This window comes from Alligator mississippiensis, chromosome 8 (genome assembly GCF_030867095.1).
Source record: "Alligator mississippiensis isolate rAllMis1 chromosome 8, rAllMis1, whole genome shotgun sequence".
NCBI classification, from domain to species: Eukaryota; Metazoa; Chordata; order Crocodylia; family Alligatoridae; genus Alligator; species Alligator mississippiensis.
In genome coordinates this window covers 28,922,504-28,946,748 of record NC_081831.1, presented here as the reverse complement: position 1 = coordinate 28,946,748, position 24,245 = coordinate 28,922,504, and the positions used below count along the sequence as shown (strand labels likewise).

General features: G+C 61.5%; 5 protein-coding genes across 14 annotated transcripts in view; 1 reads left to right on the top strand and 4 right to left on the bottom strand.

Moving 5' to 3' along the window:
• Positions 1-998, bottom strand: part of FLNA (filamin A) — a 30,664-nt gene extending 29,666 nt beyond the window's left edge. Inside the window, 1 exon segment of the mRNA XM_019491275.2 lies at positions 914-998. The gene's annotated coding sequence lies outside the window, so the exon portion shown is untranslated.
• Positions 999-2,627: 1,629 nt separating this feature from the next.
• On the bottom strand, positions 2,628-6,945 carry HAUS7 (HAUS augmin like complex subunit 7). Of its 3 annotated transcripts, none has more exons than XM_059733084.1 (10): positions 6,808-6,945; positions 6,501-6,619; positions 6,355-6,422; positions 5,884-5,945; positions 5,391-5,479; positions 4,974-5,090; positions 3,529-3,736; positions 3,249-3,431; positions 2,907-3,012; positions 2,628-2,774 (listed from the first exon to the last, which is right to left on the bottom strand). In XM_059733084.1, exons 1-10 carry the CDS (start codon positions 6,889-6,891, stop codon positions 2,713-2,715), a joined length of 1,098 nt encoding a protein of 365 aa, XP_059589067.1. In that variant the 5' UTR covers positions 6,892-6,945; the 3' UTR covers positions 2,628-2,712. The 3 variants fall into 3 exon arrangements, with proteins under 3 accessions (XP_059589067.1, XP_059589066.1, XP_059589068.1); XM_059733083.1 differs by having other exon boundaries at positions 2,628-2,778; positions 6,808-6,942; XM_059733085.1 differs by having other exon boundaries at positions 2,628-2,778; positions 3,529-3,616; positions 6,808-6,931.
• Positions 6,946-7,176: 231 nt separating this feature from the next.
• On the bottom strand, positions 7,177-11,040 carry DUSP9 (dual specificity phosphatase 9). Its single transcript, XM_019479018.2, has 3 exons — positions 10,707-11,040; positions 9,359-9,778; positions 7,177-8,216 (listed from the first exon to the last, which is right to left on the bottom strand). The coding sequence occupies exons 1-3, from the start codon at positions 11,038-11,040 to the stop codon at positions 7,888-7,890; spliced, it is 1,083 nt and encodes a 360-aa protein (XP_019334563.1). The 3' UTR covers positions 7,177-7,887.
• Positions 11,041-13,428: 2,388 nt separating this feature from the next.
• On the bottom strand, positions 13,429-24,242 carry ABCD1 (ATP binding cassette subfamily D member 1). 3 transcript variants are annotated; one of them, XM_059733052.1, is made up of 10 exons: positions 22,548-24,241; positions 21,061-21,241; positions 20,537-20,667; positions 20,233-20,413; positions 19,837-19,931; positions 19,490-19,635; positions 19,119-19,264; positions 18,669-18,753; positions 18,453-18,578; positions 13,429-13,708 (listed from the first exon to the last, which is right to left on the bottom strand). In XM_059733052.1, exons 1-10 carry the CDS (start codon positions 23,790-23,792, stop codon positions 13,681-13,683), a joined length of 2,364 nt encoding a protein of 787 aa, XP_059589035.1. In that variant the 5' UTR covers positions 23,793-24,241; the 3' UTR covers positions 13,429-13,680. The 3 variants fall into 3 exon arrangements, with proteins under 3 accessions (XP_059589035.1, XP_059589036.1, XP_059589034.1); XM_059733051.1 differs by lacking the exon at positions 13,429-13,708 and adding an exon at positions 16,604-17,347 and having other exon boundaries at positions 22,548-24,240; XM_059733053.1 differs by lacking the exon at positions 18,453-18,578 and having other exon boundaries at positions 22,548-24,242.
• On the top strand, positions 13,579-17,332 carry CCNQ (cyclin Q). Of its 6 annotated transcripts, none has more exons than XM_059733090.1 (7): positions 13,647-13,667; positions 13,877-14,003; positions 14,428-14,524; positions 14,617-14,797; positions 14,889-15,021; positions 15,522-15,740; positions 15,956-16,123. In XM_059733090.1, exons 3-7 carry the CDS (start codon positions 14,452-14,454, stop codon positions 16,043-16,045), a joined length of 696 nt encoding a protein of 231 aa, XP_059589073.1. In that variant the 5' UTR covers positions 13,647-13,667; positions 13,877-14,003; positions 14,428-14,451; the 3' UTR covers positions 16,046-16,123. The 6 variants fall into 6 exon arrangements, with proteins under 6 accessions (XP_059589072.1, XP_059589071.1, XP_014458429.1 ...); XM_059733092.1 differs by lacking the exon at positions 13,647-13,667 and adding an exon at positions 13,698-13,796 and having other exon boundaries at positions 13,954-14,003; XM_059733091.1 differs by lacking the exon at positions 13,647-13,667 and adding an exon at positions 13,698-13,796 and having other exon boundaries at positions 13,934-14,003.
• Positions 24,243-24,245: the final 3 nt, after the last annotated feature.

The window sequence follows — 24,245 nt, the reverse complement described above, 5'->3', positions numbered from 1 at the left end:
ACCCTTCCAGTGTCGCTTCGGCGAAGGCAACTCCCCGCCCCCATTCTCCAGCCCCCTCCCCTTCCGAGGAGTTAGCTGTGTGACCCCCGGCCTGGGGGCTTCGAATTCTGCAGGAGGCGCCCCCTGGCGGCCGACGCCGGTACGTGTCTGTCAGTCAGTCAGTCCCCGCCTTGTAGCTGGGGTGTGAACCCAGGCGTCCGGGGGAGGGGGCTTCCCTCCCGCCATAGCCCTGAGGTGCCCCTCACTCCCGACCTGCAGCTCTGCCCATCACCCCACGGTGCCCCTCACTCCCGGCCTGCAGCCCCCGGTGCAAGACCTTGGGCGCGGTCGCCCCGCCGGGACCGCCCCGCCCCGCTGGGACCTGCCTTCATATTTTCCCCTTATTTGGAGAGTCCCGTTTCCCTGGAAATTCGCAGAGAACCGGGATGAAAGAGACAGGGGCTGCGGGTCGGAAGTGAGGGGCACCGCAGGGATGTAGGAGGGGACTGCACGTCAGGATTGAGGGAAACCGCGTCGCCATAGGGTGCTGCGGGTCGGGAGTGCGGGGAAGGGACCACAGCACTCACACGCGCGGGACCCCGGGATGCCCTAGAGGCAGGGTCTCAAACCCCCGCCCCCGACACACGTGCGGAACCCAGGCGTCCCAGGCGGTCTCAGAGAACCCAGGCGTCTGGGCACTGCCACCCATAGAGAAGAACCCAGACGCTTACAGGCAGAGAACCCAGGTGCCTGGGGCGCTGTGGCAGAGAACCCGGGCGTGGGGGAAGGGGCGGGCGTTCAGTGAGGGCTCACACCCATATACAACCCAGGCGTCCCGGGCGGGCTCCTAGAAGACCCAGGGGTCAGGCTCTCCTGCACCCCAGAGATGCTCACACGGCCCCGCCCACCCCCCGGTGCCGATCCCTGTCCTCACCGGCGCCAGTGAGTCCTGATCCCGAGCCGGATCCGGCCCCTGGTCCCGATCCGTGCGACGGCGGCGGGCGCTGGCGCGGGTCTGACCCAGTCCGACAGCGCGGGGGGGAAGGAGCCGCCTGGGGGGCGCGGTCGCCGCCTTAATTGGGCAAAGCCGGGCCGGGCCGGCCCCCGGCCCCGATCCTGGCGGTGGGGGACGGGCCGAGCTGTGGGGATGGACCTAATCCTAGGTGGGTCTGAGGGCCCAATCCTGGCGTCTAGACCCTATCACCCTTGCAGTGCCCCTCACTCCCAACACGCAGCCCTACCCAGAGCCAGATCATGGGGGCTGGGGGCAGTTTAATCGGATCCTGGTGGTGGAAGGGGGCCTTATCCCAATCCTAGGCACTGAGCAAGGCTCAGGGACCCAAGCCTATGGGTGCTAGGGGGCTTGACCCTATCCTGAGGGTGCTGAAGGCCTGAACTTGGGAGTCTGAGGGGGTGGCTTGACCCAATCCTGGGGGCTTGGGGAAATCAGAGGGCCTGATCCTGGGGAGTTGGGGGGCTGGACCCAATCCTGGGGGTTGAAGGGGGATGTTCATGCAGCTGGGTCAGCTCCTGGGGGGAGGGGGCTGAGGGCCCAAACTTGGGGTCCAGGGGCAGCTGGACCCAATCCTAGGGTTGGGGGAGCTCAGAGCCCAATCCTGGGGGCTGCGGGTCTGGTCCTACGTGTCCAATCCTTCCCCCCTCTAGGGCTCCCAAGGCAATGGTAGAGGAGAAGGGAGGGTGCAAGGCCCTGATAGCCCTGAAGGCTGGGGCCCAGACACCTGGGCTCCCTGCATAGAGGACTCCCTCCACCCACCCCACCCACCCAAGCTAGATCTACCCTCTTCCTCAGCATACATGTGCAGGACATGGGAACATGACTGTGATGCCTCCTGACAGGCTGTGCAACATGTCCTGGCATACAACATGCCAGCACATACTGCCACCCCCCTCTGCTGCCCTGTCTCTGGGATTCTCACATGCACATGCTCCATCACTCATGTTCACCCAGGCTGTGATGCTGGGTGTGGGACATGCATGCTGTGCTGGGCGGGGGACCTGGAGGCCTGGGTGTGGGGCAGGGGAAGAAGCTGTGAAACCTCCACCCAAGCACCAGCAAGGAAATGACCCCAGGTCACGGGCGGAAGGGGTAGGGTGCAGCCCAGATACCTGGGTTCTCTGGTTGGGGAGTGAGGGGAGCAGATGGGGGGGGGGGGGGGGAGCAGCAGGGGGTCTGGGAACCCTGACACCTGGGCTCTCTGTGAGGGAGTGGGGTTGTGGGGGGTGAGAGCCTGGATACCCGGTTTACTCCCTGCCTCAGTTTCCCCCCCCCCCAGGAATGTGGCGCTGAGTCACTGCTGCGGTCTCGTGTAAACACAGCCCTAGCCAGGACCTGCTTCCTTTTAGGGCAGAGAATCCAGTGCCCGCTCTCCCCCCACCCCTCCCCACACCAAAAATAGAACCTGGGCTTCTGGGCAAATCCCCACCCCTGCTGGACCTAACCCACTAGACCCCACTTCCCCTCCTCCCCAGCAGGGATGGAACCCAGGCGTCAGGGCTGCCAGGTTCCACCCACCAGGATCCCACTCCTTTCCTGGAGACTGGTAGGGAACCCAGGCATACAGGCTCCCCCATCCTCTACAAAGACACCTGGGTTCCCTCCCTACCCCTTAATGACCTCAGACAATTAGTGATAATTAAGTGCAGCCTTTATTGGACCAGAAAACCAGCAGGCATGGGGAGTGGCTTACAATGGGGGTACAGGGAGGTCAGGGGTCACAGGAAGCTTCCAGGAAGCAAGAAGGGTCCGGTAATGGCCCTGCAGCTCCTGCAGGCGACTGGCTGGAAAGAGAGTGGTCGTCAAAGGTCAAAGCCCCCCCAAATCCAGGGCTGCCAGGCTCCCCCAAAACTGAAGCCCTGCCTCAGAAAGGCAGAACTGGGGAAGGAGCAAAACCTTGGGGGGTACTCACGCAGGGTGGTGCTGGATCCACTCCTCCAGGCAGCGTCCTGCTGCTGGTCCGAGACACACGTGACATCCCGTGTTGTGTCTGTGACTTGGGCCAGTGCCACCAGCTCCTGTGGTGGGAAGAATAAGACCCTGCCCCAGCCTTGCTCCACCAGCCTCAAGGGTGTACCCATAGAGCCCCTCCCACCAGGGGGCGGTGAAACCCCACCTCTACTGTGGGCAAGGCCTGTGACCCTACCCCCTGAAGAGGCAGGGCTTTCTGTGGCAGGAGGCATGGCCTGCCTTAGCCTGCTCCCCTGGACAGGGGCCTCTAGTCTCTGAGCAGTCTGGGTCCCAGGACACTGACCTGTGTGGTGAGGCTGAGGCAGCGATGCAAGGGAGGGAAGGCAGCACCGTGGGGGCTGGGCTGGGCCCCCTGGGGCCTCAAGTCCCCAAACTCTGCCCCCGTGAAGGCCCTGATCAGCTGCTGGGCATCATGGGCAGCCAGAGTCAGTGTGGGCAGGCGCCGGGCCAACTGTAGGGGTGGGGCCTGCAGGGGGAGAAAAGCATCAGGGGCGGAACAGGCATCTAGGCCCCCCCCACAACACCAGGAGGGACCCAGATGTCTGGGACTCCCCCTGCCTCACCTCAGCTTCCAACAGAGCCAGGGCAGCATCAGCTTCATACAGCTCCTTGTGCAGCTGCAGCAGTGACTTCCCTTGTGGCACTTGAAGCCTGCAGAGACACCACAGCCCAGATGCCTGGGACCCCTCCCAGCTCAGGACCTGGATTCTCTTTTGGCTCTGGAAGAAGGGTGCGAGCCTGGATGCCTGGGTCCCCTCCTGACTCTGAGGGCTGGGGGGGCGGGAGGGGGATGGTATAGAAAACCCAGATGCTGGGGTCTGTTTTGGCTTGGGCCCTGGACGCCTGGGTTCCAGGGAGGGGGCTAGGAGCCCAGATGCCTGGGTCCCCAGAGCCCAGCCAGCTCCAGGGCCCAGGCGCCTAGCTTCTATTCTGGCTCTGGGTGGTGGGGCTGGGAGCTTGAGTCCCCTCCTGTCTTGGATCCTGGATGCCTGGGTTCTATTCTGGCCCTGGGACTGGGAGTCTGAGTTCTCTCTAGAGGTGCACTGATACATTGGTCCATATCGTATTGGCACTGATAAAAAGGAAAATTGACATGATCAGCAATCACATATTTTGGTTGATCTGGTAGGAGGGAGTGGGGCTGGCACTGGAGGCAGGGGCAAGCACTGGGGGTGGGAGGGAATAGAATGGAGTTAGAGTGGCTTACCTGGGTGGGGGGCAGCTCCCACCACTACGCGGAGCCCAGAATGGCATGGGGGTCATATGCCCCCCAGATCTGTGAGTGGGGCAGTCGGGCTGCCACTGCGGACTGGGGCCATGCCAGGCTCTTCCCAGCTATGGGGGTTGGGCTGGGGCTACACTGGGGTGGGTGGTGGCAGCACTGGGAGGGGGGCTACAGCCACCCCAAAATTCACCATAGCCCTCCCTCAGTGCCTGGCCCAGCCCCCCTACCGGAAAGAGACCAGCGCCACCCTGGCCCCAGCATGCATTGGCAGCCCACCCTCACCCTGCGCACAGAACTGGAGAGCATATGCCCACCTAGAGTGCATGCAGCAACAGGAGCCATCCCCCCTCCCCCCAGATGAGCCACAGCTTTGTCCCACGTTCCGCCCCAGCCCGGCTGTGCAGTGCCAGCACCTGCCCCAGCCCCACTCTCTCCCTCACTGCAGGGCCCCAGTCTGCCTCCTCAGGCCCCTTCCCTCCCCCACTGCCCTTTCCCCCACACCAGATTTACCAACCGGACACTGCTCTCCACATACTGGCAATTGGATCAGTATCAGCTGATATGGCTCGTTACAAATTGGCCATCAGTATCAGCCCAAAAAAATCTATCAGTGCACCCCTCATTCTCTCCTGGCTCTGGGGGCTGGGTGGGGGCTTGGGACGTCAGACCCTGGGTTTCTCTTCTGGCATGGGCCCCAAATGCCTTGGTTCAATACGGGGGGAGGGAGCAGGGCTCAGAGCCTGGATGCTCGGGTTCCACCCCCAACCCCACCACACCACACACCTGGGCAGCAGCTCAGGCAGCAGGGTGCGCAGCATGGGGACCACAGGGGGATCAGGGGGAGACAGCGAGGCCAGGCCTGGGCCCACCAGCATCTCACGCAGAATGTCCTCGCCGTGCCTGCAGGGGACAGGTCCGTCAGCCCAGATGCTTGGGTTCCCTGGGATGGGGTGTGAGGGGTCAGTCAGCCCAGATGTTTGGGTTCCCTGGTGGGGGAGAGCATGGATGCCTGGGTTCAGGGGTGGGGGGGTGGGGTGTGGAAAGGCCCAGATGTTTGGAGGAGACCCTGTACACCTGGGTTCTTTCCCAGCTCTAGAAATAGAGAATAGGTACATTACAGCAAAGGGCTGGGAGCCTGGATGCCTAGGTAGGAGGGGTGAGGGTAGAGGTGGGCAGCAAGGCTATGCCCACAGCTCTCACCTGGCTGGCGAGGCATCCGAGTTGGGCTCAGGCACCGCATTCAGGAGACTCTCGAGGAACCGGAGCTGCTGAAGTGGGGGGGCATCACCCTGGTAGGAGGGGGAAGGGTCAAAGCAAGGGATGGGGGAACCAACACACCTGCCCAACCCCCACTCTCCAGCCCCAGCATTTCTCAACCTATGTGTTGCAAAAATATATGAACGGGTCATGAACAAACTTTTAAAATGGATTCTCCTTTAAAAGAGAAAAACTTGGAAACCATGGCTTTTCCCTTGCAGGCTGGCAGAGCTCCAGCCTGAGGGGCACCTTGCCCCCCCAACCCCTGCCTGCCCCCCGTCCCACACAATGAGAGGCAGCAGGTCAGGAGTGAGGTGCACTGAGTCAGGATGGGCACTGATGTTTACAGATGTGCCCTGGTACAAAAGAGGCTGAGAAACACTGCAGCAGCTCACTCCGCCCCCCCCGCCCCAGAGATGCCCCTTCCCCTGCTCACCTTAATGAGGGCAAGGTCCTCCGGGTGGCATAGCAGCAGGTCAGCCCCCAGCTTGACCACCTCTGTGAGGACAGAGCCCGTTAGATGAGGCTGAGGAGAAAGGGTCCTGAGGGAGCCCGTGCTGTGGCTAGGTCAATGGGGATGCGGGGTGCTACTGGCTCTGGGACTGGGTTAGCAGAGTCCTGCAGCACTAAGGGTGTGGGAGGAGGGGGCACTGGAGCAGGCAAACCTCGGACCCCGGGGTGCAGCCGGCTCGGGTTGGGGGTCACGCAGCACAGAGCTGCAGTTCCTCTGGGGCAGGCTATGCTGGGGAGAACCGGGCGCTCGCCCGGACGAGGAGCAGCGGGGCCGAGTACAACAAGGACCTCCCGTCTGACACCGGGTGCGGCCGCCTAGCGCAGGACTCCTGGATTCCTGGGGACAGAGCGGGCCAGCAGGGGGCCCGGATGCCTGGGTCCCGCCCCAACCCACCTCGGGCTCTCAGCTCGTCCCGGCCCTCGGGGATCGCGTTCAGCAGCTCCCGCAGCGATGGGCAGGTCCTGTGGGCGGGAAGGGGCGGTCAGCGGGGGGGCAAGGGGGCAGGGCGCGGTGCACGCTGGGAAGGGGCCGAGCAGTACCGCATGCAGGCCCACTCCAGGACGGCCGCCCGCCGCGCCCCACCAGGGGCGCAGAGTAGGCGTAGAGCGCCATCGGGGTCCTCCGGGGCCGCGCCTTCTAGTGCGGGACAACCCAGCTCCTGCGGGGGAAAAGGGGGTCAGACAGCCCGGCCCCGCCTTCCCCTCCCGGCCGTGCTGGCGGGAGATGGTTTTCCCCACTCCCTGGGGTCTCTTAGAGATGGTCTCGCCCAATCCCTCCCGGTCCTGCTGGTCCAGCCCAGCCCGGTTCCCTCCCCGCAAACGGTTGCAGTAGTCTCCCCGGCGCTACCTGCAGGCGCTGGTACAGCGCAGCTGCTTCAGCCGCTATCGCCATCTTCGCACCGCGCGACGTGTGACCCCGCCCCCCGCTCATTAGTCGGGAGCTCAGGTGGGGCCACGCCCCTTTCTCTGCGCGCGGAGCCAGCCTGGCTGTTGCGGGGAGGAGCGGGGCTAGATACGTTTTGGGCAGGGTCGGAGGGCGGGCCTGCTTGGGATGGAGAACAAAGGGGGCGGGGTCTAGCAGGGGCCCCTGTCCCCCGCAGCAGGGGAGCCCTCAGCACAGGCACCGGAACTCCTGAAGCCCGCCCCAGCACCCAGAGACCCAAGGCTCTGGCCTCACAATCCTCCCACGCAGGCAGAACAAAGGAAGCCCCCAGCCTTTGGTGATAAAGTCCTGCTTTATTGTCCACTTTGTTTCAGGGGGAGACCACCAGCCCCAGGGTCACCCCAGCTCCTGCCCCCTCAACCCCACATATATGAAAACTGTTAAAAATAAAAGGCCTGAGATGCACATGTGCACATGGCAACCCCTCCCAAGGGTTACGCACCTGCAGGCATGTGCATGGAGGGTGGACTCCAGCCTCCACTGGCAGGGAGAATAGGACACACGCACACAGACGCAGCCAGGGCGCAGAGTCCCTTCCCTCCAGCTGGGCAGGCACACACAGAGAGGCACCCATAGTGCCTCCTGGTCCTGACCCGGCTTCAGCCTGGACCTGGCACCCCAGGGGCTGGGCTTGTCCTAGAGCATCCCATGAGGTTCCAGTCTAGATCCACCTTTGTTCTGGATGCACAGACGATCCAAGTCTCTTGTAGATCCCAGCAGATGGGGGGGTAGTCTAGAACCTAGGCTTCAGGTTCTCAATTGCCAGTTCCAGGTTATTCTCCAGCAGCTGGTTCCAGTCCCCCAAGAAACAATGGGGGTAGGTGCCCAACCACCAGGGACCGCTCCACTGGTGCCAGTGGTTGGGGGAAGGGGGGAGGAATTTTATAGGTTAGCCACTGCCCTCCCTGAGTTTGAGCCCCCAGGCCATAAGCTCTTACACTAGAGTGCGGGAAAGTGGGGGGGGTAAATGCCAGGCCTAGGGGGCTATGTGAGGTTATGAGGGGATGGCCCTGGGTCATCATCAGAGAAGAAGGCAGCAGGGGAGGGCGCAGGGCTGGGACTTTGGGGGCCCGGGGGGCTACCAGGCCCAAGCCCACCCTCAGCCAGGCCCAGCTGGCGCTCAAAGTCTAGCAGCTGGCCCAGAAAGTTGAAGTTGGGGGAGGCATCAGCCTTCTTCCGTTTGACGAGGTCGTAGGCATCGTTGAGTGAGAGGCGCAGGCGCTGCATCAAGTAGGCCACTGTTACCGTCACTGACCGGCTCACACCTGCCAGGCAGTGCACCAGCACCCCGCACTGTTGTGCCGCCGCCTCGTCTGCAGGGGGGGGGGGAAGATGGGGGAGTTGAAGGGGTGCCATGGCAGCTGCAGAAAGGGGGGGTGGGGGGAAGTAGTGGGGCATGGTCGGGGGGTGGGTGGGGGAGGTAGATGGATATGAACCATGTTGATATGTGTATAAAGTGCAGTCAATGTTGGGGGAAGGGAGACAGGATGAATCACAGTCAAATGTGGGGGGAAGGGAGATGGGGACAGACCACATCAGTGTGGGAAGTGACTGTGTTCAATGTGTTGGGGGGAAGGAAAATGGGAATGGACTGTGAAGTTAATACGCAGGGAAGGGAAATGGGGACATACCATATTGATATGGAAATGGAGTGGAGTCAGTGCTGGGGGAAGAAAGAGAAGAACGGACCATAGTTGATGTGGGGGGAAAAGGAGAGGAGGACAGACTGCATGAATGTGGAAAATGACAACAGTTAACATGTGAAGGGAAGGGAGACTGGGATGGACCATGGTCAATTTGGGAGGGAATGGAGAAGGGAACAGACCACATCCATATGGGGACAGACTGCAGTCAATGTAGGGAGGAAGGAAGATGGGGACAGACCATGTGCAGATGGAGCACAGTCACTGCAGAAGGGAAATGGGAATGGACTGTGCTCAATATGGGAAGGGGAAAGAAAATGGGGACAGACCACATTGACCACAATCCATTCCCATCCATCCATCTCTCCCCCAAATGAGGGTGGACCAGAGTGAACAATGGGGGGAGGGAGGCAGCAACGGACCACAATCAAAATGAGGGGGAAGGGAGAGGGGAACAACTTACATCAATTGAGGGATGGACCCGTGGACCCCATGGGGGGAAAAGAAATAACAATGGACTGTGGCCAGCGTGGGTAGGAAGGAGGCAGAGACAGAGGAACATGTGCACACCCTTGCATGGAGGGGAAAAGGACATAAGAGAAGGGGCCAGGGGCAATGCAACAGTGTCGGCGGAGGGAAGGTGGTGGGACAAACAGACAGGACACCGCCAGAAATGGGGATGGACTGCAATCAATGAGGAGGAGGAGCTGGTGATGAGCGGTGGCCAGTGGAGGGGAAGGACTGGGGGGCCTTGCTAATGAAGGAAATGGCCTGGGGGAAGGGGTAGGTCTCGGGGAGCGGGGGGCACTCACCGATGAAAGCAATGGCTTCGGGGAAGAAGCGGGCCAGGTTTTGGCTCCAGTGGTCAGAGATGGGGATTTGCTTGTAGTGGAAGCCACCGTGCTCAGCAAAGAGGTTGGGCAAGTTGGGTGTGACGTTGAGCACATAACGGATACCCAGGCGGGCCAGGGCCTCATGGTCGGCTGCATCTCGGGCCCCTCCCAGATATAGGTGGGGCAGAATCTGCACTGGGTGTGGGGGCGGGGGGCTGGGACCCGCCGAATCTCCCCCACCACTGCTACTCGGTGAGCCTGAGTCTCCATCTGAGCCCAGACTCAAACCCCCCAGACCCACCACACCTCCCCCCACTGCTGCTGGGAGCCCGGAGCCAGGTACTGCCTGGCTGCTCTCACAGTACTCTGGCCACTCTGCCTGGAACTTGGAGTAGCCACCTGTGGAGAGAAAGGAAGAGGTGGGGCATTAATCTTGAATGCATTACAGCAGCAAGGGCAGGGGCAGAAGAACTTGGGGGATGTCTCTTAGGGGCGCTATGGTTGCAACAGGGGCAGAAGAAATTAGGGGATCATTCTTAGGGGAACTGCAGTAGCAGCTGGAGAGGACAGGAGGATTTGGGGGTTGGCATTAGGGTCATTATGGTAGCAATGGGGGAGCAGGAGAAATTGGGGGCATGGCTCCTAGAAGCAATATGGGAGCAAAGGAAAGCAGGAAAATTTAAAAGATGGCTTTTAGGGCCTTACAGTAGCAATAGGGGGACACTCTTAGAGGCAATACAGTAGCAATGGAGAGCAAAAGAAATTGGGGGTCTCTTAGGGGCTTTACTGTAGCAAAGGGGCAGTAAAAATTAAGGGGTGGCTCTTAGAAGCACTATGATAACATGGAGCAAAAAAGTTAGGGGTCAGTTTTAAGGGTATTATGGTAACAAAGTGGGGGCAGGAGAAATGGGGGCTATTAGAGGCACTGGCCATACCCCCCCACACACACACAATCTAGGAGTGGTGCCATGGGGCAGGCCACATCTCTTGCTTCCTGACTCAGGGCCAGGCCACACCTCTCACCCATCTGGGAGCAGAGCCACAATGCAGGCCATGCCCCTAATACCCCACTGAGGGCACAGGCCATACTCTTTACCTGCCATGGGGTGGTGCCAATGGCCAACCATGCCTCCCAGCCCCCATATGGGTGCAGACCATGCCCTTCATCCCCCAATCTGAGGGTGGAGTTACCAGCAGGCCAGGCCCCCCACTTAGGGTGTAGGCCATACCTCTTACCTGGTATGAGGGGCGGAGTCATGGGGCAGGTCCTGCCCCTCAGACCCTGATCTAAGCCCTGACTTCAAGTAGGCCCCACTCCCATCCTTACCCAGCAAAAAGTAGGCAGCACAGCCCTCCCGGCGCAGCTGGCGCAGCAAGGTGACCAGCAGGGGCTCAGGCTCGGGCTCCGTGGGCAGGGTGGCTGTGGCCTCGTCGTACAGCAGCACCGGGCCAGGGGGGCGAGGCAACAAGGCTCGTGTGGGTAACTGCCCCCGGCGCAGGCGGCGCAGCAGCAGGCCAGGCAGAGCCACACTCAGTGCCTGAACCACGTGCCCAGCCTCGTAGCGCTCACGCCCCCGCAGGTCCAGCACCTGCAGTCGTGCCCCTGCCACCAGCTGGGCCCGCAGCCAGCACCCTGACCGCCCCAGTCCCGCCTCCTCCATCACCCCGGCCCCATGGCCCGGTCTGGCCCACACCCTGTGTGCACCTGTAGGGAGAGACACAGGGGGTCACAACAGGGCCCCTCACTCACCAACAGGCACCACACTCCCAAAGTGCCCCTCACTTCCAACCTGCACACTCCTCCCAGCCCCCTAATTCCACTCACTCCTGACCTGATCCCCCTCATCACCTCATGGTTCCCTTCACTCCCCACTGGCAACCCACCCATAGCCTGCAGTGCCCCTCACTCCTGACCTACAGCACACTCGCCCCCCCGCCTCTTCCTGAGGTGAAGGGTCCCAAGGGCATGATGTCATCCTGGAATTGGCACTGCCATAAATAATAGATGCCCCAAACCGCAGGCGTCAGCTGCTGCTAGCCCAGATGTCTGGGTTCTGTTCTGCCAGTGGGGAGAGAGGGGCTGGGACCTGGACACCTTGGGTCTCAGCTTAGGGTCTTGAGTATGGTGTTAGAGCTGGGGGAGGGCAGGAAGACCAGAACACCTGGGTTACCTCCTAGCTGTACCTCCTGGGTTACTTCTGGATGCCTGGGTTCCCCTGGGCTGCCACCCCAATGGAGTTCGTTCCCCCACTCCCACCAAACACAGGTGTCTGGGCTCCCAGCCCCAAGCTCTCATAGGACTATCCCCAATTCCCCACCCAGAAAACTCAGGTCCAGCTCCCTCTCCCCTGCTGGTAGCCGCTATTTTTAACCCCCAGCATGCACAGTGCTGCAACTGTTAACCATTCAGCTGCCCATGCCCCCTGACAGCCCCCCTGCCATACCAGATGGGACTAGTCCCCCCATGGGTTCTCAGATCCTAGCAAAGGGGAAACTGAGGGACAAAAGGAAGTGGGGGGAAGAGGGAGCCAAAGACTCAGGCATCCAGGCTCTGAGCTCCCAGCCTCCAGCTCCAACTCCTGCCCCAGAGAACCCAGGTGTCCAGGCTGGCTCTCAGTCCCCGTCTCCCACCCTAGAGAACCCCAAAATTCAGGCTCTGAGCTCCCAGCCACTCCCCACCCTCAACTCAGAGAATCCAAACATCTGACTCACCTGGTGCCAGTGCCTTCAGCCCCTGCCCCAAAGCCCCATGCCCATGGAGGATCTACGATGGGGACCCGAGCTCTGTCCTTATCTGTCTGTAAGCCTGTTAAGACAGGAGTGACTAGGGCTGTGGCTACCCAGCCCCTCCCCCAGTCACGCTCCTGCCTGGGCTGGGGGTGGCAGGCACACGCGTGTGCTGGTTGCGGGGGGGGGGGGGGGTTGGAAAACGCATGTGCTCCCAGCAGCACCGCCTCCGAGCCTGCAGCGCCCGCAGATGGCACCAGCCCCCCTCCCGTTCCCCCAAACTCCACGTGCCAGTGTGTACAGCCCGCCCCAGGGCGGGGCCTGCGGCCCAGACCCGGTCCTGGGGGGGAGGAGCTAGGAGCCCTGAAGCTCTTGCTCTGCCTTAGTTTCCCCTCCCCCCAGGGCTGGTTCTGGGGGTCCAAAGTGAGAAGCCCGCACCAGCGCCCCAGGGCCGGACCGAGCGAGGGCCCGTCTGGGCACAGGGGCCGCACGCCCCTTCCCTGGCAGTGGGGGGGCTGCGGAGACGGGCTGGCAAGGGTGGCGTCACCCTCCTACAGGCAGCACCGGTCGCCATGGCAACATGGGGGAGCTCAGGGGCGGGGAGGCCGGCGCAGAGCCAGCGGGAACCCAGGCGTCCGGGCCCAACACCGGCCCCGAGCTGCTCCGACCCCGCTCGGCCGCAAGGGAGAACCCAGGCGTCCGGGCGCCCGCGCAGACCGGCGAGTCCCGCGTGGCAGGGATCGCGAAATCCAGGTCTCCCCATCCTGCCGGGCCCGGAGCCCTCGTCCCTGCCCCGCTCTCACCTCCGGCGCGGGCAACAGGGGCCCGATCCTGCCGCTGCCCCACACTCCCGACCTGCAGCCCCGCGCGCCCCCTATCGGGGAAAAACTCAAGTGCCTGCCCCCATACTGCCTGTCAGTTGCCCCCCCAACCTCTCTCCCCGCGAGCCAATCAAGACTGACTCGTGAGCAACCCCCACCCCCGCCCGCTCCGCGATTGGCCCGTTGCCTCGCTCAATCTCCGCTCACCTCCTCGCATCCAATCAAAGAAAAGAAGCAGGGGGGGAGGGGGAGACCTCACACCTGGTGCCTACACGCCTCAAACGGGGAAGTACAGCGTCGTGATTGACCCAATCGGAGAAGACGAGACTCGCGCGAAAGGTAGGGAGACCACCGTGCACCGCATGTTCTGATTGGTTGGCCCGTCTCAGCCTGCAGCCAATCCGCAGCGAGAGACTACATGGACCGCCCTCCCTTCGGAGATCGGGTGTTTCTGGCGAATGCCTGTCAGAAATGGGGTAGGGGGCAAGAATCACCTCTAAATCCAAGCCGAGGGGGAATGTATTTCGTCTCCTACCCCACTCTGACCGCTGAGAACGGCGAAGTAGGGAGCGCCTTTCCCATCCGGCACTGAGTGGGCCGCCCCAAACCACGGCAAGAGGACCGCGAGTTCTCGAAAGCGCGTCGGTGAGTCTATGCTGGGGTTCCGCAGCCGCATGGAACCGCATACATCCGGGTCCCAGGTGCTCGGCAGCCGCCTGAAAACGAGGCTGGAGGCGGAGGTCACGTGAATCCTCAGCCCAGAGGAGCAAGAATGATGCAGCTGGGTAGAGGGGAAAGGTTATGGTAGGGAGGGAAAACTTGCTTGGCAACGAGGCCATGGTGTGATGTCATGCAGCTGCGTGCTGTGGGTGAGATCAGTGTGTGATGTCGCAGGTGGGAAACCAGGGGTGCGGGTGGGGACATCACGTGACATGATCGCATTCTGCAGTGATGTCAGTGGTAAGGAGTGGTTGGGAACCTGGTGTGATGGCATACATATATCCAGGTGATGTCACCCTGGTACAGGGGAGCCCCAGGTGATTATGTGACGTCATCAGCCTGTGTAGTGATATCAGGTAAGGAACAGCCAGGAGCTTGGAACAATGTCATAATTGCCTTCAGTTGATGTCATTCTTGTACAGGGGCAGGCTTGGGTGGTGATATCGCTTTTTAAATCATGCCAGCATAGGTTGATGTCACCTAGGGGCCAGGGGACTGATGTCCATTTTAAAAGAGGCCAGGTACCATCACCACAGGCCTAATTAACGTTGTGGTGTAATAGCAGCATACTGCATCAAATAGCATGTAACACTGGGGCATAAGGTGGTGACATCATGCCGCTGTGATGTGATGGCATGAGTCCTAGCACCAGACCCCCTCCTCACACTATGTGGAATCCAGGGAAGCAACATCTTAGCAGCCTTAGGGAGGGGAAAAAGAGTAATGTTACCTGGTGCCTGACATTGCATGATGTCACACCTTCCTATTTTTTCCACATAGGCTAGTGGAGGTGTTAGGGACCACATGGGCCCCCTGGAGGGTGACAAGACTGAGGCCCATACCCACTTCAAGGTGGCCAGGTTCATCATGGAGGCGGGTGAGTGTATTTGGAGGGGGGTGGCATTACTGGGGACTGACAGATAGCACCAGGCCTTGCCCTTCTAATACTCTTTCCCCTCCTGTGTGCAGGGGTGAAGCTGGGGCTGCGCTCAGTGCCACTGGCCACAGCTTGTACCCTCTACCACCGGTGGACAGTGGCTGGTGGGGGTGGGACTGACCCCTACCTGGTCGCCATGACAGCACTCTACCTGGCTGGGAAGGTGGAGGAGCAGCACCTGCGCAGTCGTGATGTCCTCAACGTCTGTCACCGGTAACAGCCGCCCCCCACCGCCCCACGCTTTTTCCTGCCCCTCCCTTGTCCAGACCACCCCCGCTACTCACTGCCCCTACCCCCACCACAGGTACCTGCACCCCAGTAGCCCTCCCCTGGATCTGGATGCCCAGTTCTGGGAGCTGCGTGACAGCCTGGCTCAGTGCGAGCTGCTGCTGCTACGATGCCTCTGCTTCCGTGTCTCCTTCCAACACCCACACAAGGTGCAGCCCTCTGCCTGGACAGGCATAATGGGGAGGGGGATGGGGAGAAGCCAAAGTGGGGAAAGAAGGAGTCAATGGCTAATAGGGGAGGAAGAAGTCAGGGATGGAGGGTGAGAAGGGGTTAATGGGCAATGAGGGGATTAATAGCCAGGAGCAGGAAGGTGGGGTTAGGAAAGGATCAATGGCAGATGGGAATGTGGAAGTGGGGCAGGAAGGGGTTAGTGGTGGGAATGAGGGAGCAGGAAGGGGTTTATTGTTGGTGGGGGGGTGATCTGCCAGGAGTTAATGGGGAAGAATGAGGGGGTGGGGGGAGCGGGGGATGAGAAGCCAGGGTGGAGTTGGGAAGGGGTTAATGGGGGTAAGGAGTTCTGTGGGCAAAGGGATTAACAACTAGGATAAAACCCCTGGACTCCTGGCTCTGGGCAGGGGCAGGGTGCCTGGGTGGGGGGGGAGGGTGGATCCAGGTTCCTAGGCCCCCCTTCACCACCCCCCCTCCACAGTACCTGCTACATTACTTGCTGTCTCTGCAACCGTGGCTGAACCGACACGCATGGGGCAGAGCACATGTGACACGGGCTGCCTGGGCTCTGCTGCGGGACAGCTACCATGGGCCCTTGGGGCTGCAACACCCACCCCAGCACCTGGCGGCTGCCATCCTAGCCCTGGCTTTGGCCTGCTACGGCCTTGTGCCCCCCTGCACTCCCACTCCCTGGTGGCAGGTAAGGCCGCATAACCCAGGCATCCATACTTCTAGTCCCCATTACCCCCACTGCCCTTCTTGTGCAGAGGAACCCAGGTATTTGGGCTCCCCTGTGCTCCCTCCTGGAGTAAGAAGAGAACCCAAATGTCCAAGAGCCTGATTTCCAGGCTGGGGAGGGAACCCTGGAGCTGGGCCAGAGGGAACCCCAGGCATCCAGGCCTCGCCCCTTCCCAGGTACTGAGCGAGGACCTGGAGGAGGCTGACCTGGCACGGATCGTGGGGGAGTTGCTGCAGCTCTACGCCCTTGACGCTGACCTCACCTGACCCCTCCCAGGATCTGGGCCTAGGTGGCAGCATCCTCTACTGGAACCTGGTGCCCCCAATAAACCCACCTGGAATCTAGCAGAGATCTTGGCTGAGTGTGGCCCCCTGCCCCAGATACCCAGCCCCCGCCCCTACACAAACTTAGAGGGGCTGCCTGGACACCTGAGTCCCCCATATATGCACCTTACAGAGAGGACAGCTGCCTGGGCACCTGGTTTCTGCACTTTCCCCCTCCCAACCCTGGGACACTGAACAATCTCCCCCATACATGCACCTGGGCAGAGCTGCTGCCACTTGGATTCAACTTCACCACACTTCTCCAGACTCCTGGGTTCCTTAATGCACACACCTGATGGGGGATGCCCCAAATGCCTGGTTCTCACCCCCAACACATCACCTGATACCTGGGTTCTCCTAGCCACATACCTGGGGGGAGGAGCTGCCCAGACACCTGGATCTTGTTGTCCCCCCCAACACACAATGGGGGGAGAGGGTACTGCCCAAATACTAGTCCCCCCCACACACCCTCCCTCCCCACAGATGTGGAAGACACAGGGAGAGCGGGGGGGGGCAGCATCAGAGCTATTTACTGGTACTTTAAGGCACTCTGGGGGAGAGGGGGGCTCCCATACCACATATGTCCTGAAGGTGTAGAATTATGGGATACCCCCCATAGCTGGGGAGGATGGAAGGGTGTGACCATCCCCTGCCCATCCTTCAGCCCCCTCCCTCTGGCTGTGGGGGGCAGCAGGGGCAAGTCAGCTTTGGGAGATCCCTGGCCCTGCCCAAGGAGGACAGGGTTAAGTGCAAGGATGTGTCCAAGGGCTTAGGGGCCAGGGGTCTCCATCATCTGGGGGGGAGGGGGGAGCCACAGGGCAGGCTGTGAGGGTCTAGGGGGCAGGAAGGGCCTGGGCAGGTCTGGGAGCCTGGGAGGGTCTGAGGACCTATAAAAGGTCTAGGGAGCTTTGAAGGGTGGGGGTTTTGTGGGACCTAATCAGGGCCAGGACAGGACTGTGGAGTTAGAGGGAGAGCTGCAGGGCACTGGGGGGGAGGGCTATAAAGGCCTGGAGGAATTGGGTTTATGGGAGCTCAGGATTGTCCTGGTGGGGATTAGGGATACCCCACTTCTCCCCCAGCAGGTGCTGCAGGTCGTGGAGGTGGAGCTGGGTGCGAGGCAGAGAAGCCAGCTGGGCCTTAAGGTGCTACTTTTCCTCTGTCAATGACTTGTGGGCAGCTGCATCCAGGGGGTCCAGGCGCCAGCCCCCACCTCCATCAAACTGCAGCATGTGAGTGTGGAACCGCCTGGGGGGGGCACAGGGTAAGTGCTGCCCTTCGCTCCTGCCCCGCACCCCCTCCCATGTCCCTCCAGTGCCCCTCAGCACCTCCCACTCCTGACCAGTCGCCCCACCCCCAGCAAAGGAGGCCTGAAAAGTTAAACTGTACAATCGTCAGGTTGGGAGTGTGGGAATGAGCGAGGTCACTGTGGTGAGAAAGACCAAAGCAAGCTGGCCTGTGCCACAGAAGGAACGGGGGGGGGGCCTGGGCTGTACTGCTAGAGAGGCAAGGGGAATACCAGCTTTACCAAGGGAGGGGGCATTGGGTCATACCAAGAACAAAGTGGTGGGGGGGTGCTAGAGTGGAATATACCACACTGCTGTGGGAGCACTGGCTTGTGTAGATCATAGAATGACATGAGAGTGGAACGAACCACCCTTAAGGGGGGGTGAACAGGCCATACCATACTGAGGTCGGGGCGAGGCGGGGGTGGATTGGGACATACCATAGAAAGTCTCATGGGTCATCACCACCACAAAGGGGTAACTAAGCCAGATCAACTCAAAACCTCTAGGAGAGGAGGAGGGCAAGTTTTTGGGCTGTACCAAAACACTGAAGTTAAGTTCACTGGATTGTACCACACCAAGGACCTCGGGGTGGGCTTCCATTCGACTGTGAGGGTGGTTATTAGAATGTACCAACCCAAGGGCCCTGGGGGCGTTACTGTACTGTACCACCTCAAGGACTGGGGGGGTTCACTAGGAAAGGACCTTAAAAGGTGGGGGGTTACTAGCTTCTACCACCTCCAGAGCTGTGAGGGGGTGGTGTCATTGGACTGCACCACCTCGAAGGCTAAAAGGGAGGCATACCTACTACCTCCAGAGTTGTAAGGACTGTTATTGCACTGTACCACCTAGCCAGCTGTAAGGGGGATGTTACTGAGAGGTACCACCTCAAGGGCGGGGCGGTGGGCTATCATCAGACTGCACCACCTTGAAGCCTGGGGAAGATGATGTCACTGGCACATGGGGGGAAGGGGTCCTGCCTTGTACCACCTAAGGCACTCCAAGAAGGGGGGATTCCCATACTGGCCTAGACTGACCACTGAGCAGCAGCGGGTTAGGGCACATACCAGAGCGAGGGCCGGTGGGAAATGGATAGCAGTGCAATGCCAGCATCCTTGGCAGACTGGAAAATGTGGCCCTCAACATCGATGCTCACGGCACTTGTGCACTCATCCAGCAGCGCATACCGTGGCCTGGAGGGAGGGAGGCGGTGAGGGGGGGGGGGGGCTGCAACCTGGTGGGGTCAGGAGGTCACGCAGGGGGGGTGTCAGGGCATCACTGACCTGTGGTAGAACATCCGGGCCATCCCCAGCCGCTGCTTCTCTCCACCAGACAGGACATCCTTCCAATCACTGACTGTATCCCAACCTGGTTCCCCCAACCCCCGCAGGGGGGGGGTGCCCCATTGGTCACTGGTTTGAGGGAGGGACTAAGACCTGCCCCAGCCCCCTCCACAAGCCCCTCCCCTGCCCACTAGCCCCACCCCCAACCCCCATACCCCTCTCCCCTTCTAGCCCCACCCCAGCCCCCATCTGTAAGCCCCACCCCCTGGCCCCTCCTTTGCCCCTCCCCCACCCCTATCTCTGGGTCTGCTTCCATCCCTTTCCCCCAGGCCTAGCCTTGCCCCCAACCCCCTCCATGCTCCTCCCCCACCATTTGGCCCTGCCCCCAAGCCCTTTCTATGCCCCACCAACACCCACTCCCCACCTCCAAACTTATAGCCCCACCCCTACCTCCTTCACGTTGTATTAGGTAGGTGAGGCTGACTAGGTCGAGGATTTGTTCCAGATCGGCATCACACAGCCCCTTGCGCACCAGGTCAGCCACAGTGTCAGGGTAGATCACCTGGTCCCGCAGCGACCCCACTGACATGTAGGGCCTGGGATGGAGTAGCCATGAGGTGAGGGGGCCCAGCTGCCTAGGCAGCCTCACTTTGGTCCCCCACTACCAACCCAACTGAGAAAGAACCAGGCGTCCAGGGCTGCTCCCAAGCCCTATTCACTCCCCAGAGTCCAGCTGAGAACCCAGGCATCCAGGGCCCCCCCATACTCCCCTCCCCCAGCCCCCTCCCCTCCCCCCCAGGAACCCAGGCATCTGGGCACACCGCTGGGGGATGTAGAACATGCGGTGCGGGGGTGGCTTGTAGAGGACACCACTGTAGACAGGCCAGAGTCCCCCCAGCACCCGGAACAGGGAGCTTTTCCCACAGCCGTTGGGGCCTGTGATCAGCAGGTGGGTGCCCTCCTCTACCTGGTGGGGGAGACCTCCAGTGAGACCCCAATGGTGCTCCTCACTCCCAACCCACAGCCCCCACCTCCAGTGCCTCTCTGCCAACCCATGGCCCCCCCTTTACTTCCAACTCATAGCCCACCATGGCCCTACAGTGTCCCTCACTCCTGACCCACACCCCCACAATGGTACCCCTCACTCCCAAATCCAGAGCCCCCTCACCCGCAGGCTCAGGCTAGGCACCACCACCTCCCCAGTGGGAGTGATGATGGGGATGTTCTCACACACGATGCCGTTTTCCACGTCCACGACCTGGCCTGGGAGGTCACAGGGAGGTCAGGGGTCCCAGGAAGTCACAGGGAGCCAGAAAGGATCATACAGGTCATAAGAGATCAGGGCGGGGAGTCACAAGGGACTACAAAGAGTCATGAAGTCACAGGTGCCACAAAGGGCTAGGGCTATGGGGCCAGTGACAAAGAGTTGCACTTCCCTGGGGAGCCGCTAGGGAATGACTGAACCTCAGGCAGGGACTAGTTTTATGGCACCATTTTGGTAGACCCCCTAAAAAATGACTGCCACCATACTTGGAAAGTGTATGTGGGGTATGGGGGGCCTCACCTCGGATTTGGAGGGGCCCCTGGAGGCACAGCCCATGGCGGAGGACAGGGGGTAGCTCTGTCCTTGCTTCGGCTCCACCCCCCTCAGCATCCCCTGGGCGCTGTATCCGGCCTCGTGCCACGTCTTCAAAGATGTGGAACATCTCGTAGACCCGGGCAGTGTATCCAGCCAATTCCGTCACCTGGGAGATGTGGCGAAGGGGAAGGGAGAGGATGGGGATGCAGGTATCCGAGCTCCCCTGCTCCTACCTCCCCCTGCCCAGGGAACCCAGGTGTCTGGGATCCCAGCCTCACCCTGCACTAACCTCCTTGTAGGAGGAAAGTACTCTCTCCACAGCATCAGCAGCTGCCAGCAGGAGGCTCCGGGCGGTGGTGAAGGCCTCTGTTCGCTCCCCAACACCTGCCCCCTCATCCACCACCACTGCCCCGCCAAGGCCTGGGGGAGCAGAGTCAGAACTGCTCCAGGACCCCTGCTCCAGGATTTCTGGAGCCCTCCCAGCCCTCCTCCCAGCCTTCCCAGTAGCATCCAGTTTCCCTCCAGTCCTTTCCCACTAGCCCCCAGGTCACTCCTAGTCACTCGCTACCTTTTCCAGCCACTCCCAGTTCCCACCACCCCCTACCAGTAGCCCCTAGTACTTCTCCACCCCTCCAAAAGTCCCTCCAGACAGCCTCCCAGTAGCCCCTAGTTTCCATTTAGCTCTTCCCGCTCCTCCCCACACTTTCTTTCCAGCCCTTCCCAGCAGCCTTCCACCTTCCCAGTGCCCACCCAGGACTCCCTGACCACCTCCCAGTCCCTTCCAATTCCCATGCAGCCCCTCCCAGTGCTCACCGTGGAAGGGCATAGGGGGACCACGCAGTAGGGGCAGCCCCACCATAAGCAGCCCAGCTGCGCTCCAGACATACTTGAGCAGCAGCTGCTCCAGCATCACATAGCCTAGCCGAGCCCGCAACGTCCGCTCCAGCTGCCCAGCCAGAGCTGTGTAGGCCCGCACCAGCACTGCCTGTTCCACCTGTGCCACGGCCCAGAGCAGAGCAGGGCAGGGCTCAGGGGACCCGGGTGTCCAGGCCCACACCCTTAAGCCACACTCCGTACCCAGATAACCCAGCTGTCTGAGCACCTTGACCTCCCCCCAAGCCCCACTCTTTCCTAGGGAACCCAGGAGTCCGGGTGTCCAACCCTTGCCTGCTCCCACCACCCAGCCCCCACTCCCCTTCCAAGAAATCCAGGCATCTGGGTTCCCAGCCCCACTTGCATGACTTCCCGCTCCCCCCTCCCCACCTAGAGAACCTCAGGGTTCCAGGATCCCAGCCCCACCTTCTCTCAGCCCCCACCCCGCAAAGTCTTCTCCTAGGGAACCCAGGAGTCTAAGCTCCCAGCCTACCCCTGCTCCCATCCCCAGAGAACCCAGGCATCTGGACACCCAGCCCCCTGCAGTGACCTCCCAGCCCCCACTCCCCAGCTAGTGAAGCCAGGCACCCAGGCTTTCACCCTAGGCCATGTTTCCTGTCCAGACAAACCGGGTGTCCAAGCCCCCCAGCTCCTCTCCTATGGAGCTCAGTTGTCTGGGCAACCAAGCCCCTATGCTGTGACCCCCAGCCTGGCCCTCCCCCAAAAAGGCAGGCATTGGGGTCAGGATAGGGTCATGTGGTGGTGGGGTGGAGCTCTGGTCCCCCCAGGTCATGGCCTTCCTTCCCTGCCCCCAGCAGACACAGGAGGTAAACAAGACAGACAGACAGACAAGGGACATTGCTGCCATCTGACCCCCTCTCCCATGTCAGGAGAGGACCCAGGCATCTGGGCATCCTCTCCCAGCCCTGCTCTCAACACCCTGCCCCAGCCCCAGCCCCCCTTTGTGGCCCAGAAACCCAGGCATCCAGGCTCCCAGCTTCCTTCCACATTTATTTCCAACTCTCCCCACCCTGCCTGAGTCCTCTAGTCTGAAGACCCAGAAGTCCAGGCTCTGCTCCCCACTCCCCCCACCCACTAAAGAACCCAGGTGCCCTCTCAGACCCTGCCCTCAACCCCACACCCTGCAAGAACCAAGTGCCTTGGCTTTCACCACCCTCCCACCCAACTGCAAGAAAAGAAACCAAGAGTCCTGGTTCCCCCTTGCCCCGCCCCCCTCCAAGAACCCAGGTGTCCTAGCTCTTTTCCCCCCCACAAAACCCAAGAGTCTTTGCTCCCTCCAGCCCTCCCAAAGAACCCCAGGGTCCTCACTCCCCACCAGCTACCCCCCCAAAGAACCCAGGTGTTCTGGTTTCCCTTCCCACCCCTAAAAGAAGCCTGGTGTTGTAGTTCCTCCCCCCCCCACCTACCTGGTGACCCCCGTAGAAGGCAACCTCTTCAGCATGGGCAGCCAGGCGAGCGTGGAGGCCCCGCAGCTGTCCGCAGCGCCTCGCCTCTTCAGCCACCAGCTCCCCAAAGTCAGGGGCACAGGCCTGGAGCAACCAAGCTGTGGCTCCCACCACCAGACCAGCCAGTGCTGCCGGCCCAGCTGCTCCAACCCCCCGCGCTTGCGCTGCCCCAAGCAAGGCCACCATAGTCACAGCCACATCCAGCACCGGCTTGGTCAGGTTGGAGTAGAGCCGGGCCACAGCACCTGCCCAGGCTGCCACATCATCCGTCAGTGCCTGCTCAGGGGCCGCCAGTCGCCCATCCATGTGGCTAGCCCGGTAGTATGCCTGACCCTGGAAGTAGAGGGCGTAGGCCTGGGCTACCAACCGGCCTCGTAGTCCCAAGGCCAGCCGCCCTTCTAAATAGCGCAATGCACTGTTGACACCTGTAGCTGGCAAGGCTAAGAGCAGCCACCGCAAGAGGAGGCTGGCAAAGCGGCGGCCACGGCATCGCACCACAGCCCGGGCCAAGCGCCCGTCGAGTTGGGCAACATAGAGCGAGAGGAAGGTGCGGCTGGCCAGAGCAGCTGTGTGCAGAGCCAGGAGCCCAGCCTCAGGGCTCAGGGGGCCTGACAGGGCCAGTGCCAGGAGGCGCCTCAGACGTCGCCCAAAGACCGCATCCACAGCTGCCGGGGCCTTCCGCTCTGAGGGCCAGGAGGGCAAGGGGTCCTCTGGGTCACCAGGGGGTGTTTCCTGGTTGCCGCTGGAGTCCTCCCAGCCACGGGGGGGCATCCCCTGGGCAGCAGGGGTCACCTCCTGGCCACCAGGGGGTGTCTGGCCAGACTTGGAGTCTTCCAAACCACCAGGGGGTCTCTTCTGGCCACATCGAAAATCCTCCCAGCCACCAGGGGGCTCCCCAGCGCGCCGGTGGTGGTATAGGCGCCAAGTGGCCACAGCTGCAGCGGTGGTGGCTAAGGCCACAGCAGCCCCTGTAGCTGCGAGCTGGAGCCGAGCCCGGGGCATGGCAGGTGCCATGGCAGGAGGGCCCTGGGCTCCCACCCTATGCTGGCTACTACCCCGTAGGGCGCGTACTGAGCTGTCAGGGCCTGCCGGTTCCGCCCTTATCCCACAATGCCCTGCCCCCGGGCCACGGGGGCGGGGGAGCAGAAGGGAGGGCCCTGCGGCCTCCCCGCCCCTGTTGACCACAGAGACGCCCCCTTTAACCATAGAGACACCGACCCGGACCACAGAGACGCGGCTTTTCTAAAGGCGCTATGGCTCCGCGGGAGGCATCGAAGCCTCCGGGATCGGCGGTTCAAGGCTTGCGGGGAAAATATGTTCCCATCCCCCCACCGGATTTAGAGCGACTCCGGATTTGCGCCCCAATACAACCGAAAACGGAAAGGGGGGGCGGGATAACGCGGAGTGACTCTGGATTGAGCCTCGTGGGTTTCCGTCTGTGGGGAAACTTTTGCCCGAGGATCCGGGAGTCTGAGGTCAGAGTCCCACCCCCGGGAAAACGTGGCGCGGGGCGGGGAGTAAAAGAGCATAAGGTGCGGGTGTGAGGCCACTTTCGCCTCCATAGGTGTCATAGTGACCTTACTGCCGCTTCATTTAAGTGCTTCCGGTAGGGGTGGTGCTTCCGGCGGGATGACAACAGCGCTTCTAGTAGCATTGGTG